At 35.6% G+C, this 14,627-nt stretch overlaps 1 protein-coding gene across 1 annotated transcript in view; it reads left to right on the forward strand.

The window, feature by feature from the left end:
• The window catches only part of LOC149551638 (la-related protein 6C-like), a 65,470-nt gene that overhangs the window by 14,549 nt on the left and 36,294 nt on the right, over positions 1–14,627 (forward strand). Inside the window, exon 3 of the mRNA XM_089789718.1 lies at positions 1,570–1,651. Within this exon, the coding sequence (XP_089645844.1) occupies positions 1,570–1,651 (82 nt within the window). The remainder of the gene's footprint in view (positions 1–1,569; positions 1,652–14,627) is intronic.

The raw sequence follows: 14,627 nt of genomic DNA on the forward strand, positions 1-14,627 counted from the left end.
ATGGTAGGTGGAATATTCATCAAACTTTACCACTTTTTCTCTTATTCCAAGTAGGGTTTTAGGTAGGTTGTATCTACACCAATGCCAAAAACAAAAGTTGTCAGGGCTTAAGTCATTTTTAGAGTTTTGAGTAGAATCACCTTATTACTAAGCCAGTATGAAATTGTGTCCAACACTTTGAACAAATATTGCCACTTTTCTTTAGATCTTTGGTGGAAGATTGTGTTGTCTGAGCCTTGTTTCTATTGGGGGACTTTGATAGGACCTTTCCAACATGGAACTTTGATAGGGCATAGGCCAACTTAGGAATCCTAAACTTTTATACTGCTCGTATGCTATTTTTTTTACTTATTATTTCTTGCAAAATTGTTAGTTCAACCATGGACTATGATAAAATGATTCTTCAAACTATGGAAACCACATATAGCTTGTATCAACAAAAGGCAAATTACCTTATTGAGTTTTGTAGGTATTTGTACCAATAACTTAGGTATTAGGTAATACTGTACAATGATGTCCAAAAAAGAATTTAGATGAAATGAAGATTCCAAGAGAAGAAAAAGAAAGATTTTTTTTCTAGAGGATGGAAAATTCTATATAAAAAGAAAGGGAAGGTCCAAGTGAAGAAACATCTGAGAGATGAAACATATATGTAGAACATTTACAAATTTATAAACCAAGCTGATGTGAGTATTTATCAACACTAATATGTTTGTTCACTTTGAGTGAAAAGATGCATTCTTATATTATTGTACGATTTGTGTTTTTTTATCCTTATAGAGTGGAAAAAGTTATTTAGTTGTGTAATTCAAGGAACGTTTGATAAGCATGGTGATAAATTATCAATTTATATGAGACTTCTAAAGAAAAGAGTCATAATTGGAGGTCATTTTGGAAGAGATAATGGAATTATTATTATAGAGAGATAAATTGTTGTAATAAAATTCTCTTATTTCTTTATTTTATTGGGATCCTTAAGATCAAATTTCTAGGAGAAATATTGTCTTGAACTAGGTAGCACATTCTATCTAGAAGAAATATTGTCTTGAAATTGGGTAACTCACTCCTTCCAACTCTAGATTCAAAATACTCCACAAACAAGATAAATTTGGGTAAGTTTAATGGAAGAGAATCTCCTTACTTGTGGCATCTAGTCAAAGGGTTAAGTGGTTAACCCAAATAGAAAGGGAATTTACAGATTTAAAATAAAAATTTTCATTTGGAGTAGTGAATCTGGGTAATCTAGATAGGAGAATTAATTATTAAAAAAGCAACCATGATATTGAAACAAAGTACAACTTTAGTAGCATATCACTTGAAGCTTCAAAATTCTATAATTTTTTGTAATATAGTTATATCATGAATTTACTGAAATTTATATGTTTTATTGATGTCAATTACTGAAATGATTGCTTGAGTTAATAATTTTCTTTCAACTTATTCATTAGTTATATTGTTATCTTGTAGAATAGAACTTTTACAATTTAGACATTTGTAAGGTAGTAGACATGTCGATCATCATCTTGATTGGTTAATGTTCACTCTAATGACAGTTTGTTAGTGTTGCAGGTGGAATACTACTTCAGTGATGCAAATCTTAGCACTAATGATTATTTGATGAAGTTTGTGAACAAAGATCTTGAGGGATATGGTAAGTATGTTCTTATTTCTTCGAACTAAAATGCATTACCAGTCCTATTGTGAATCTTATAATGTTCTTGTGTTTTAAACTACATTACTCCATGTTTTTGGGACGGGGATAGGAAGGGTGGCAGGATACATTTTTAAGAACACTTTGTTTGGAGGCCATTTTTATGGAGGCAATAGGGGATGGCTATTTTTTGGCTCAGTCATAGGGGATGACTATTCAAGAAATATGAGAATTTAAAAAATACAGGAAATTTTAAACGTTCATATTATAACATTTATAAGATTCAATGTATACATTATAGAGTTCTAATACATAACATTAAATCAGAACTTTGAAAGCACTTTTGGAATGTGATTAGTGCTGCTGATTAGGTTCATTGCAAAAGATAATCATTAAATATTGCACTTCTTATTCAAGAACTTTGTAATCTCCATTTCTCTTATCAATCAGCCTACGGGACCCTAGAATTGAACTAAAAGTGGGCAAATCATTAAGGCTCAAATTGGGGAGATTAGAAGATGCTCTCTAAAGGGATTTGAAATTGAAAGATTCAATTTAACAAGAAGCAATTGCACTGTAAGAGTGCATTGACAGAGCAACTTGAGAAATCCTTGCAAAAAGATACCCCTCAATCAATAAATTTCCTTCAAAACCAAACAAGGATGAAGAGATTAAGAATGAGCACAAAAGGAAGAAGTGCTTTTCTTGTAGAGAGTCATTTGAGCAAGGCCATAGTTGCTTAGAAAGGGACAAATGCACTATAAAATTTCATCCCAAGGCGAACTCAAAGACCAAAGAAACTGATCCTAAGGTTATAATCAATGAGATAGAGTGCAAAAGAAGTAAAGAATAGGAAATTCTAGGAGGCACTTTTGCTACTCTTTTTGGAGCACCCAAGTACCGTGGTTTGAGAGTTTGAGGAGTTTTGATTCTTGAGAGTTACAAGTATGCACCTTTGTGTGAGATATATTTTGTATTTCTGAAATGCTGATCATCATTGCTAGGCTTGTGCTTGTGTTCCAAACAAGCGCCTTTGCTAATGGTCACGATTTTTGCAACAAACAACTTTTCCTTTCCAACCTAGGCACAAAGCTATGCACTTTTTATTTGTAAAACAAATGATATATGCCTTCAACATATCATGACCAATGTCTTAAACTAAATGCATACAAATTAATCATATCCAGAAAATCTCTAATTATAGAGATTTTTTTCCTCACTCCTATGATTATTTTAATATTATTGTTATAAAATATATACATGCAAATGGAGAGAAACCATAATATTATAGCTCACTAGGAAGGCAAAAGAAAATACATAGCTAAACTTCAATATATCCTTAAGACATTGAAATATGCAAATTGGTTTCCTTTTTTTGGCTTGAGCACATCCCTTTTGTGTGTCTTAACCCTTTTAAACCTACCATTTATAACCAATCCTAGATAGTCTACAGATCATCTATAAGTGAAAAATTCCTAAATGTTGACCTATGCCATCCCCAATTCGCTATATTTCCAAAAGATCTGAAGAATTCTAAATTTGGTGCATTTCTAGTCATTTATAAATTTAATTTGATTTTTAAACATTTGAGTGTCCTTATAAGTATGTCAGTCTACTTATTCTTTCCTTTTTCATTTGATCTCATTGTCTTGTTGGACTTTCCTTTCCCAGCATATCTTTCCCTTTGACCTCATGTAAAGTTCCTGCTGAAGAATCAAACTCAGATCAAAATATTCATAATCATTAATAATTTATTGAGGTAATAAAAAAGGATGCAACGATGCAGTCACGACAATTTAAAGGAGATTAAAAGCATCTATAAGATGGTGGGAGTAGTGGATATCAATATCTTGATATTTAATTATAGTCGAGTGATTTTAAATTAACAATAAGCTATCATTATAAAGTTAAAGATTTAACTTTTATACTTTAAAATATTTTAAAAAATGACTGTATGGGTGTTAAAGTTAAACATTCAAATTTAAAAAGGGTCCCTTATGCAAACATTGACACCCATGTTGAAAGATAAGTAATTTTAATTAAATTTTTAATGAAGGAAAAGGAGGGAAGGGTCGAACCCTTTTGGGAGGCTATAGAAGGGAGCTTTGGAATTCGTTTTTCTCATTGTAATATCTTTCTCCAACTTTTGGTTTATAAAACAAGAATGAGAACATCTGTAATATCCTTTAGATTCTCTAGTAGTGCAGTTGTCATTTTCTAGTTTTGTGTTAGGTTGTTCAAAAGGGTAATATGATGTTGCCAATGAACTTAGAGGGTTTAGAGGAGTCATATGATGCCTTTAGATGTTATTTTCGGCTTCTAGTTTGGGCTCCAAGATTTTGGGGGTAGCGTCGATTTTTGTCACCCAAACATTTTGTTTACATCTTTCATCACAATTCCGATGCATTTTGACCATTCTTGCTAATTGTGTGTATTATTGACCTAATTTAATTAACTTTACTAAGGATTCTTAAAAGTGACTTATAAGTTATAAAAGTTAAGTTAATGTTTGAAATTTATCATTTTTTAAATTTATTTAATGAAAGGATTATAGATGTCAAATGCTAAATCAAAGGTGATCTATTTTAATGGTTGTTCCTTTATAATCTAATGCTACATTGGAAGATTAAAAAGGGAGGTGATCCTTATTAGATAAAATCAAAAAGAGCATTCCTGAAAAAATAGTGAAAAATAAAAAGAAGCGCTTTCTAAAAACAATGAACAAAAGAGAAAAAACATTCCCCAAAAAAAGAGGAGTACTTTTTTTTTTGAAAAGCGGCTAAGGAGATATAAAACGAGGATTGGGGGCTATCATTTGGGCATGTTGAGTTTATTATTTCTGATATGTTCTTTGAGGAAACTCTATGTGGTTTTGGATTTGGACATGTTCAGCTTGAGGTTTGTGAGGACAAAACCCTTTATAGGCAACATTCTCTACATTGTTGAAAGACACAATCTTGAGAATATCTCGGTGATTTCATCTTAGACGTCACAATAGGGTGTACTTGAGGAGTTTGTTTTTGTTTTGACAAAGGCTTATTGCTTATTAGTTTCTTAGAGGCTGATTGAAGAAAAAAATAAAGGAGGATATGCTGTTCAATCATTTCTTTTGGTGGATGTGCATTGCAAAGGAGGGGTGCAATCTTTTTAGAGCTGGTCAGTGAGGGTTTTGGTGTCTTCTTCAGCAGTTTGGGGGTGCCTAAAGAGGGAAACTACATTGTTATAATCTTGTCTATCATTGCTGGAGTTTTTGGGAGTTTGAAATCCATTTTGGAAGTGATAGTTTGCAAATTTCATGAATAGCTCAAGCTATTTCATTGTTACATTCTTTGGGTATGTTTGAATTAGATATGTAATGTTGTTTTGTAATATAGGTTGCTCTTACTTTTGATGAAGAGTGTGGTATTAGATTAGAAATAAAACATGGACTTGTCTAGCTTCATTTTATCAGTTTTCTAAGCTGTTAAGTTGCTGCAAGTTACTTTATTATTATTATCCGCCCTTTGTTTATCATCTAAAAACCATTGTAAAACACACAAAAAAACAAAGGAAAAACAGGGCAGCATGTTACTACTTCTTATGGTCCAGGTGTGGTAGGCCTTGGATACCACTAACTCAATAGTAGAAACAAGAGGTGAACTTAGTAAGTATAGTAGAATAATAAGACAATGATTGTTTGTATTAATCGACAAGAGTATGAAGTAATCTAAGTTACGAGTTTGGGTTCTAGGACGGGTTCGAGTTTGGGTTTGGGTTTGTGTGTTCGGGCAAATTTATTTTTCCCATTTGTGTTCGTGGGTGGGTTTGTGTTATACACACACACACACACACATATATCCATTACATATACACAAAAATAAGAGAAACTTGTGGGTCCTCCTGGGTTTGCTGCGAGTCCTTCCGGGTTCGGTGTAGGTCCTTCTGGGTTCACCATGGGATCGCCAGGATTTGTTTGGGTTCTTTGCGGGTCCAGGCAGGGCATTTATTTGGACTGTCGCACTGCGTTGGCGTGGACCCACAACTCAAAATAAGGTTTCTGCCTGGACATGCAACGAACTTGAGTGCGAATCCAAACCCGCGTGAACCAAGGGCCGAATCTGGGCAGTAGGGTTCGAACTAATTGATTGATACAAAATTAACGCCACGAAAGAAGTGTTGAAGGAGATACTATTTCTTAGAAAATCGTCTTATTTGTAAGACATTATGATTTTCTGTAGAACATGTCCATTGGAGTAGCAATAGGAAGACAACAAATTCATTACAAAGAATTTTGCTCTCATTGAGACATACACTTGCTGAATGCAGCGATCCATCATTTTACATAACAAATACAATTTTAATGCTCACATTAGCACGAGTTGGCAATCAATGCAATAATTAGTGAAGGATTAATATTGTTGCTGTCTTGCATTAACGCCACCCAAGGAAGAATTAATTAATTAAATTACTATTGGCATGTATGAAAGAGTTGTGATTTTGTTCTCACATCATGCCTCCCTTAATACATATTAAAGGAGGTCAATCACTCTTCAAAAGGTATGAATCAGGTCGGTTTTTATTAGCATTGCAGAATCAAAGTTCTCAAAGAGTCTTAACGCTTGAAAAAGGGTGGTATCGATCCGCCATTGGCAAGATAGAGAAACATCTGTGCATTTAGAATCAATTAGAAACAACTTCATAAAAAGATCATTGTACAATTAAAATAGACAAGAATTGTACAATTAAGATGGACAAGAATTCAAGACATCGATAATTGTATTAGTCTTGAAAATGATTGCTACACTAACGATTGCATTTGTAATCCATTCAATCCATTAAGGTTTGGTTCAGAAATATATCAGAACCTATATATTGATATCATATTGGATCCCTTAGCATCGTAATTTTGATTTTTTCATTCTAATAATATTAACAACTTTGTTGATATCGAAGATATTGTTTTTTATATATATTTGTATCCATTATCTGAACCATTCATAATATAATGCTTATATAGCAATATTATCATCTTCCTTATCAGATAGATACAATATCAAATCTCTAAGAAGTCAAAAATTATTTGATGTTGTTATTCTGAATATGTTTGTCAATCTTATTGGTTGAACGATCAAACCTTTGGTATAATCTATTTATATCATAGAAGAATTGGCCCATCAAATTCAGATCAGATATTAAATCAGATTGAAAACCAATTTAGTTCTTATAAACACAAAGATAGCGGTCTTCCGAAGGCAATTGCCTAGTTCTTAAAGTTAAGGACAGCAATATTATATGACATAGAACTGTGATATCTTTTGCGTAATGTCCCCTTTTTGAAATTGGACAAGAATTTAGAAATAAACCTGAATAAAAAATAAAAGAGCTGCAATTAAGATTAGTTAAGGAGCAATTAGAAAGAAGATGAAACACCACTCTTGGGAAAAAGTATTTTGAAATTGTAGAGTGCATATGAGGGGAGGAAGAGTTTATATGAGACTTCATTTGCAGATCTGCAAATGAGAGAGGGGGCATAGTAATTTAGGATGGAAAGGGAAGGAAAAATATCGACTCTTTTAAAAGGGTTGCAACTTATTCAAAAGGCAGAAAATGTGAAAGGTGTGACCATTAAAAGGGTAGACCTGGTGAAAAGGTGTGACCCTTACTCACAAAAGATATCAAGAAGAAGAAGAATCAAATGGAATGGAGGAAAGGGAGTAGAGGAGATCTAAAGAAAACTTAGAGAAGAATGAGGGATCTGAAATAAGAATTGAGAAGGAAAGAAGAAAATACAGTATGTAGATCTAGAAGAAGAGGATATGCAGATCTTAAATGGGATATGTGCAGATATATATAAATTAATTTATTATAAAAACATAGGTCAATATTAGATAATATGTAGTTTGTTATAACTAAAGGGCACAATCCTTTCCTTAGGGAATTAACAAATGAAAGTGTAATGACTCCCTACACTTAAAGGAGGTATTAAAGAGGAGAAGGTGCCATTTGAAGAGGACATCATAATGGGAGATCAGTTGGGAGAGTAATATATTATTCTCAAAGGCAACAATGAAAAGTGGTGAGTCAAATCTTATGAAAGGTGCTGATCATTTCACTTGTAAATTATAAAGGAGGGATTCTTCCATGTAATGTCCCTGATTTTAATAAAGTGACTTAATTAAATTAATCATGTGGTCCCAAATATTTTAAAAAGGAATTTCTTTATTAATTAATTTATTATAAAATAAAAGAGGGCCAAAATAATAATATAATACTAAATAGTTAAATTAAGATTATTTGTGTATATCCACAAACTTGATAATAATATCTCTTGAGCCCATTTTTAATTTATTAGCTGGTCTTGGTTGTCTCGCCACATTTGTAATCCTTTGGGAATTTTCTCAATCATATATAAGACTGAGCTAGTCATTGTTGTGGGCATGCAAATTTGGTATTTTCTCTGTATATGCAAATTCTTGTTGGAGTTTAGTTGTCTTCCATTTTGGAGGTGAAAGACCCTCCCTAGTTGGTATGTAGTTTCGGTGGGAGTAACTTCTCACCCTATTTTGCTCTTGTTATGAGTTTGTGCAATCTAAAGTGCTACCATTATAATCTGAATATCTCTTGCATGTGCAAATCTTCATTCATTTCTACATATTTTGAGAGTTTTGGTCTTCTTGTTCTTATAGAGTTCCAAACCTGTGATTGGTGCATCGAGTTGATGATTGTTTAGTCTATCCATGTTAATACTGTATAATCCGGGTGAAAGGAGGGCCATTGAGGACATACAATTGTTAGACCGTACGTAAGGCAAGGAGGTGACTATGATCACTCTCACATCTACAAGACATAGTTCTATCATACAATGGCTTTTTGACTTCCATGGCCACATACCAATTCGTATAACTATGCTGCACAAAGGAGATTTGAATTAATTGTGATGTATACCTGACCATTTTTGGATGGGATTTATTGTGTGCCATATGTAGGGCTAGATTGGCCATTCAAACCATATGGAAATATTCTTGTGGAGCAGGCACACATTGGTGAAGAACCCTGTCCTACAGGTGATTGGAAGTTAGGTTGTCGTACGAAAGTAGTCAAGACCATTTGGGAATATTAGTGTGAGTACAAACTGTCTCCATACAAGGCATGAGTGGGTGCTACTTGTGTTGGGTGTCCATATGGACAGTGGGATATTACAGCGGTATAACGGTTAAGCAATATTAGAAGAGGAAGAATCTTTTGACATTTCAAGAATATATACTTGTGATAGGAAAAAGTATACCTGTGCATGAGGAGGTTATCGAAATCTTTAATAAATACTCTAGTGAACCTACAGAGATCAAAGGCTACTGAATCCTTTTGATAGGTACTATGCTAGGAAAAGAAAAGAGGAGTTGGATCTTGAATTAGGAACCCAATCTAAATCAAAGAAAGATAAAGACAAGTTCCCATGTTCATCAGAGCTATAGGATGAGATGGACAAGCAAGAGACAACAATTGTCTCTTCAAGTGGAGAACACCTAAACTTTCAAGACAACTGCAAGGATCTAAAGGACACAAACTCTAGTAATGATCCCTTGTAGGAAAAATCTCTGTAGTTGGTTGAATATGTAGTTTACCCTTTGGTTAGGCATGAGCTGTGCATGATTTCCATCTCTTCATATGAGTGGCTTCCTCATAGGAAGAATAAGTTGCACCTAAGCTTTGAGATTCTAGACCATTTTTTGAAAGAGAATGATAGGAGGAAAGCTTCAGATTTGAGCATTGATATGTTTGATGATTGGCTCCAGTCAAATGGTAATGACTTTGGACATGGCAACGGTTATATCAGAGTGGAGCAATGGAAGCTTGATGAAGATCTACTCTTCTTAGCCACATCCAAGTGTGCGTATGTGATCATGATGCAACATGGAGATTTCAATGGACATGGATACTAATGTCTATGCATGGTTTGGGATCTTGGACTTTGCGGATTGCTTGAGTACAAGCAATCTTTTGGCTGGAAGGACTGTAATGTCCCCAAACTTTAATAAATTGACTAATTAAATTAATTAATTGTGTAATGTACCCAACAACACATTCGAGTTTTCCACCACACTTCATGTGCCATTGTACCCGAGGGAAATCACCTAGAAATACTTGAGGGAAGCGCTCGAGGGAATGTACCTGAGGGAAGTACTTGAGTGAAAGCACCACAGTAATGACTTGAGAGTCCGACGGTCGTAAAGAAGATGGCAACAAGTGTCAAAGACCAAATTTGGGAGTACGTTTAGGATGTACGATATAAGGTTGTATGGTATTCCTACTGTCTATGCAGTATTCCTTGTTGTACGATGAGATCTTATTGGGGCCATGGGAGGTTGTGGGTGAGACACCTTATAGTATCTAATGAATGATTTGTTGTACATTTATTGAATATATTGTACCATGCGAGGGCATGGTCTATGGTGCCAAGATGCAATCCATTCAGTAATGATAAGTCGCCTTCATTGGAGGATCAATGAATGCAAAATTGTTGCCTTTGGATGTCGCAATCAATTAATGCCGAAATAATGAAATACTTTAGATGTTGCAATTAAAGTTTCTTGGCAACAATCTCTTGAAAAATAAAGGAACACCAAATATATTATACACGCTTTCATCGAATCTGCATAGACAAACAATAGAACTCTAGATTGTATGAACATCAAAGTTGGTTGCCAATAAAGCCAGCAATACAAAATATATATTATTTTAAAATCAAATAATGACAATACTTCAATTTATGTATGCATCAGACCAAACACCTTTAATGCCTAGATCTCAAACAAACGTGCAGTCAAGTGAGCGGATCACCATCAAACTTCTTCTGCATCATATCAATATTGTCATCAAACTTTCTGTTACGCCATTTTTATATAAACACTCCCATCAAGCTTTTGTTGTGCTATATTACTTGTTTCCCATTGAAACCACTCATACATTGCTTCAATGCTCAAATCCACTGTCTTCATGTTGTCATACTTACCGTCACAACTAAAGTGGATCTCGTTACTTCCATGAAATATCTCACATAGAGTAAATGTATTCAGGCAGGTTCCATGCCCAACTAGAGGGTAAACAACAAAATTGAACGCTTATAGAAGTTCCTACAAATGACCATCGGTAGAGTTTGCACCTTCGCCACCTCGTGGAACACATGTTTTAGGATGATGACTTAATTTATGTCACTCTAGATCATTATCTAGACCCCCTTGTGAATGCAAATGTTGACACGAGCACGGACGTGGCCACGACACGGGCACGTAGAGTTTGCACCTTCGCCACCACGTGGAACACATGTTTTAGGATGATGACTTAATTTATGTCATTCTAGATCATTATCCAAACCCGCTTGTGAATGCAATTGTGAATGTAGATGTTGACACGAGCACAGATGTGGGCATGACACGAGCACAGACATGATTATCGAGGTAGATATTGATGTAGATACAAACACAGGCACGAATGCAGACATAGACAAAAAAAAGCATGAATGTAGATGTGGAGCATATGTATACACAATAACAAACACAAACAAACATGAACATAAACATAGACACAACCATGGGCATGACCATGGACACGAGCACGAGTTTGGACACAGAGAAAATGTAGACACAGACACAGATATAGTCATAGCCATGAATACAGACCCAAACATGGCTATGGACATGGACAGGACCACGACCACAGGCACAAAAACAGACACAAACACAACCATGAGTGTGGACACGGAGCAAATGCAAACACAGATACGGACACAGTCATAGCCATGAACACGGACACAAACATGGCTATGGACATGGACATGACCACAACCATGGGCACAGAAACGGACACAACCATGACCATGGGCACAAAAATAGACATGAATGTAGATGTAGAGCATATGCAAACACTAGATACAGACATGAACATACATAGACACAATCACAGACAATGACACAACCACAACCACAAACATAAACAAAGAAGGATCTAAGTGAAGATAATTTCTCTGAATATCTCTTGGATCATGACGCCTATCGTTAATGTCCCATTGTTGCCAATTGTCAAATATTCTTTAGACTCCCTTCAATCCTTTCATCATGCCACTCAATCACTCCCTAATAATGGTGTGAAACCTCCAAGCTTATGTGCATCTTGTTCGTCCCATGTGGCTGCCATTCTTTTTGAAAAACGATGACCATTTCAATTGCATGTTGTACAAAAGGAAGGACTCCATACTCAACCAATTGTAGGCATGGTCCATGAAAAGCATTAGTGGTAGAGCTCAAGTCTTCTTGATCGGTCAATGTTGACTTACTGGGTTTCATGCAAACAACATCTTCACCTTTTTTTTGTCATATAGGCTTAGGTGTTCTCCACCCATTTTGTTGGTAGCAAAATCTAGCAGATCCTCATGTGACTGGAATGATCTTGTGATTATGCCTTCATCCTCCTCATGTAGTGTATAATTCTTATTGTTGTCGCCTACATTCTCTCACTTTTGCAAATAAGACATTATTTTTTATTTATAATGCTTGAATACACTACTGGCCAATTTACATGTTGCAATAGAAGGAAAACATTCTAGATTACGAACAATCCATAACATAGATATGATAGGTTGGGATATTTCCTCCATCTCTTCAATGCACAAATCATAAGGCTCTCTATAGCAACCAAAACGTTAGTATCATGATATTCCTTGATAGTGACCAAGAAATGATGAAATATATCATGGATCAAGTCTTGCAACTCTAGATCTAAGAGGAGTTTAGTTACTTTGACATTTGCACAATTCTCCAACATTGTAAATCTCTTGCCAAATGGATCACCACTAATGTCATCAAGGCTCTAAAAGTTGTCAACAATCAAGTGCAATACCTTTGTTAGGGTATTGTCACCATATGGTACTCTAGGAGCCAAGATTCTCAAGATATCATGTAGACATGCTGCAACTACCAACTTGATTTCCTTGTCTTGGTGTCTCAACAACCTGGGATGACTTAAGGCGACCTTAATCGAAGCAAGAATCTTTTGTATCTTGAAGGTAACTAGTCCACTATACAAATAGGCTTCTAACATATCTAATGAAAGATCAACAACATTGCTGAGCTCTTTGCTAATCTTTTGTAGTGCATTCGACCACCAATATCCATTACTATTGGGTGCCATAGTGTGTTTCAAATCCCAAAATTTCTCAATCATACCAATGGACTGGAAATATCACCAACTCTGATACCACTGTAATGTACCCAATGACCCGCTTGAGTTTTTCACCACATGTCATATGACATTGCAACCGAGGGAAGTTACATGAGAGAAAACACCCAAGGGAGAACACTTGAGGAAGAACACCATTGTAATGACCTGAGGGATTGATGTACGTTGTTCCCTCATAAAATAAATTATTAATTAAAACTTTTGTTAATGGGCTGATTGATTTAGTATATCTCGGATCCTTTTTTTTGTACATCCTCGGAAAGGTTTCCCTAATGGGTATTTAAGCATGACTTGTAGGCAGTCGTTGGTATGCAATTTGGATTATTTCTTTGTATTGTGAATTCTCTGTTGTTTGCCATTTTGGAACTGAAAGATCTTCTCTAATTGGCTGTTCTGGTTTCGGTGGGATTCGACCCTCACCCTATTTCGTTGCCTGTAATACTTCGCTCGGATCTGACAAATTGGAGCACCATCTTGCGGCAAATATTAATTCAAGGTTATATGTGTTCAATCTCTATTCTTGTTTGGTTTTTATTTGACGAATTCTGGTCTCTAAGTTTATTCATTGCATGCCTGGACATTTCCTCTCCATTCGTATATCGTCTACTTCCCACAACACGAAGCACATCTTTTTCGTACTGCTACATTACCTTACTGTAAAACCCATTTACCCCTCCTCCCTACTGTACGAACGACTGTTCCTTCACACCGTATCTCACCACCTCATCTCACCGTACGACTTCTTCTGGATACTGTACGAACATCATCCTATCTATTGTATGACCTTTGCCTAGATACCGTACGACCATCTTTATTCCTCCCGTACGACCCCAACCTAGACATCCTATGGCTAGTTCAGCTGCACTGTACGACCAGTCTACACCATACAATCCATACCAATTGTAGTGTACGGCCATCCAAGTCGCCAAAACCCTCTCCGTACCACACCACTTGGCCACTTGATTGGAACGGATGCAATAAAAAATTGTCTTATGTGGGATTGGAACATTACAGTGGTATCAGAGCTTCAATCCTACCAGCCTGTGGACAGTGAATGAGAGTTTATAGCTGGAAGAGGAGAAGATCCCATTCGGTTGATAGAATGGCGGCAGAACTAGAACCCACGAATACTGAACTCGTAGTGCTACTAAGAGAATTTGCGACAAATCAGGCACAGAGCAATGATACTCAGTGACTTATGGAAGAAGCTCTCAAGAAATTGGTAGACAATAAAGTATCTGGTGATCAGAATGGTCACAACGCGAACTCGGCGTCGGGTAAAGCAAACCCTCATCCAAAACGCTCACAACCTTCCATGCCATCTTTTCCCCCACGAACGAAGGCATCACATAGATGGAAGCAACCAACCTTTGAAGAAGTTCAAGAACAACTGAGAGAAGACTAGAAGAATGTGAATTTTGAGGAAGATATATCTTACAAAGATAAAGCAGATTTGAGAATGAGATATTTGGAAGGCGAAAACTGTGGATATTTTAACGATGATCTTAGAAGAAAGTTGAGTAAAGTAAATTTGTCTCCATTTGACAGATTCGGATCCATATCTATGCAAGTGTGGGTAATGAAGGCCGATATTTACTTCCAACTGAATCCTATGCCAGAAGAAGCAATTAAATTTGCGGCATTACACTTGGAGGGAGTAGCGCATGAATGGTGGTATCACAACACCATCACACTGGGGCATGACCAAATAAATACCTATGAGGAATTCATTGAGAGATTGATAGATTGATTTGATGCTAAAGAT

This window comes from Cupressus sempervirens, chromosome 6 (assembly GCF_028749045.1).
Source record: "Cupressus sempervirens isolate cs-2001-9-10 chromosome 6, ASM2874904v1, whole genome shotgun sequence".
Taxonomy (NCBI): domain Eukaryota; kingdom Viridiplantae; phylum Streptophyta; class Pinopsida; order Cupressales; family Cupressaceae; genus Cupressus; species Cupressus sempervirens.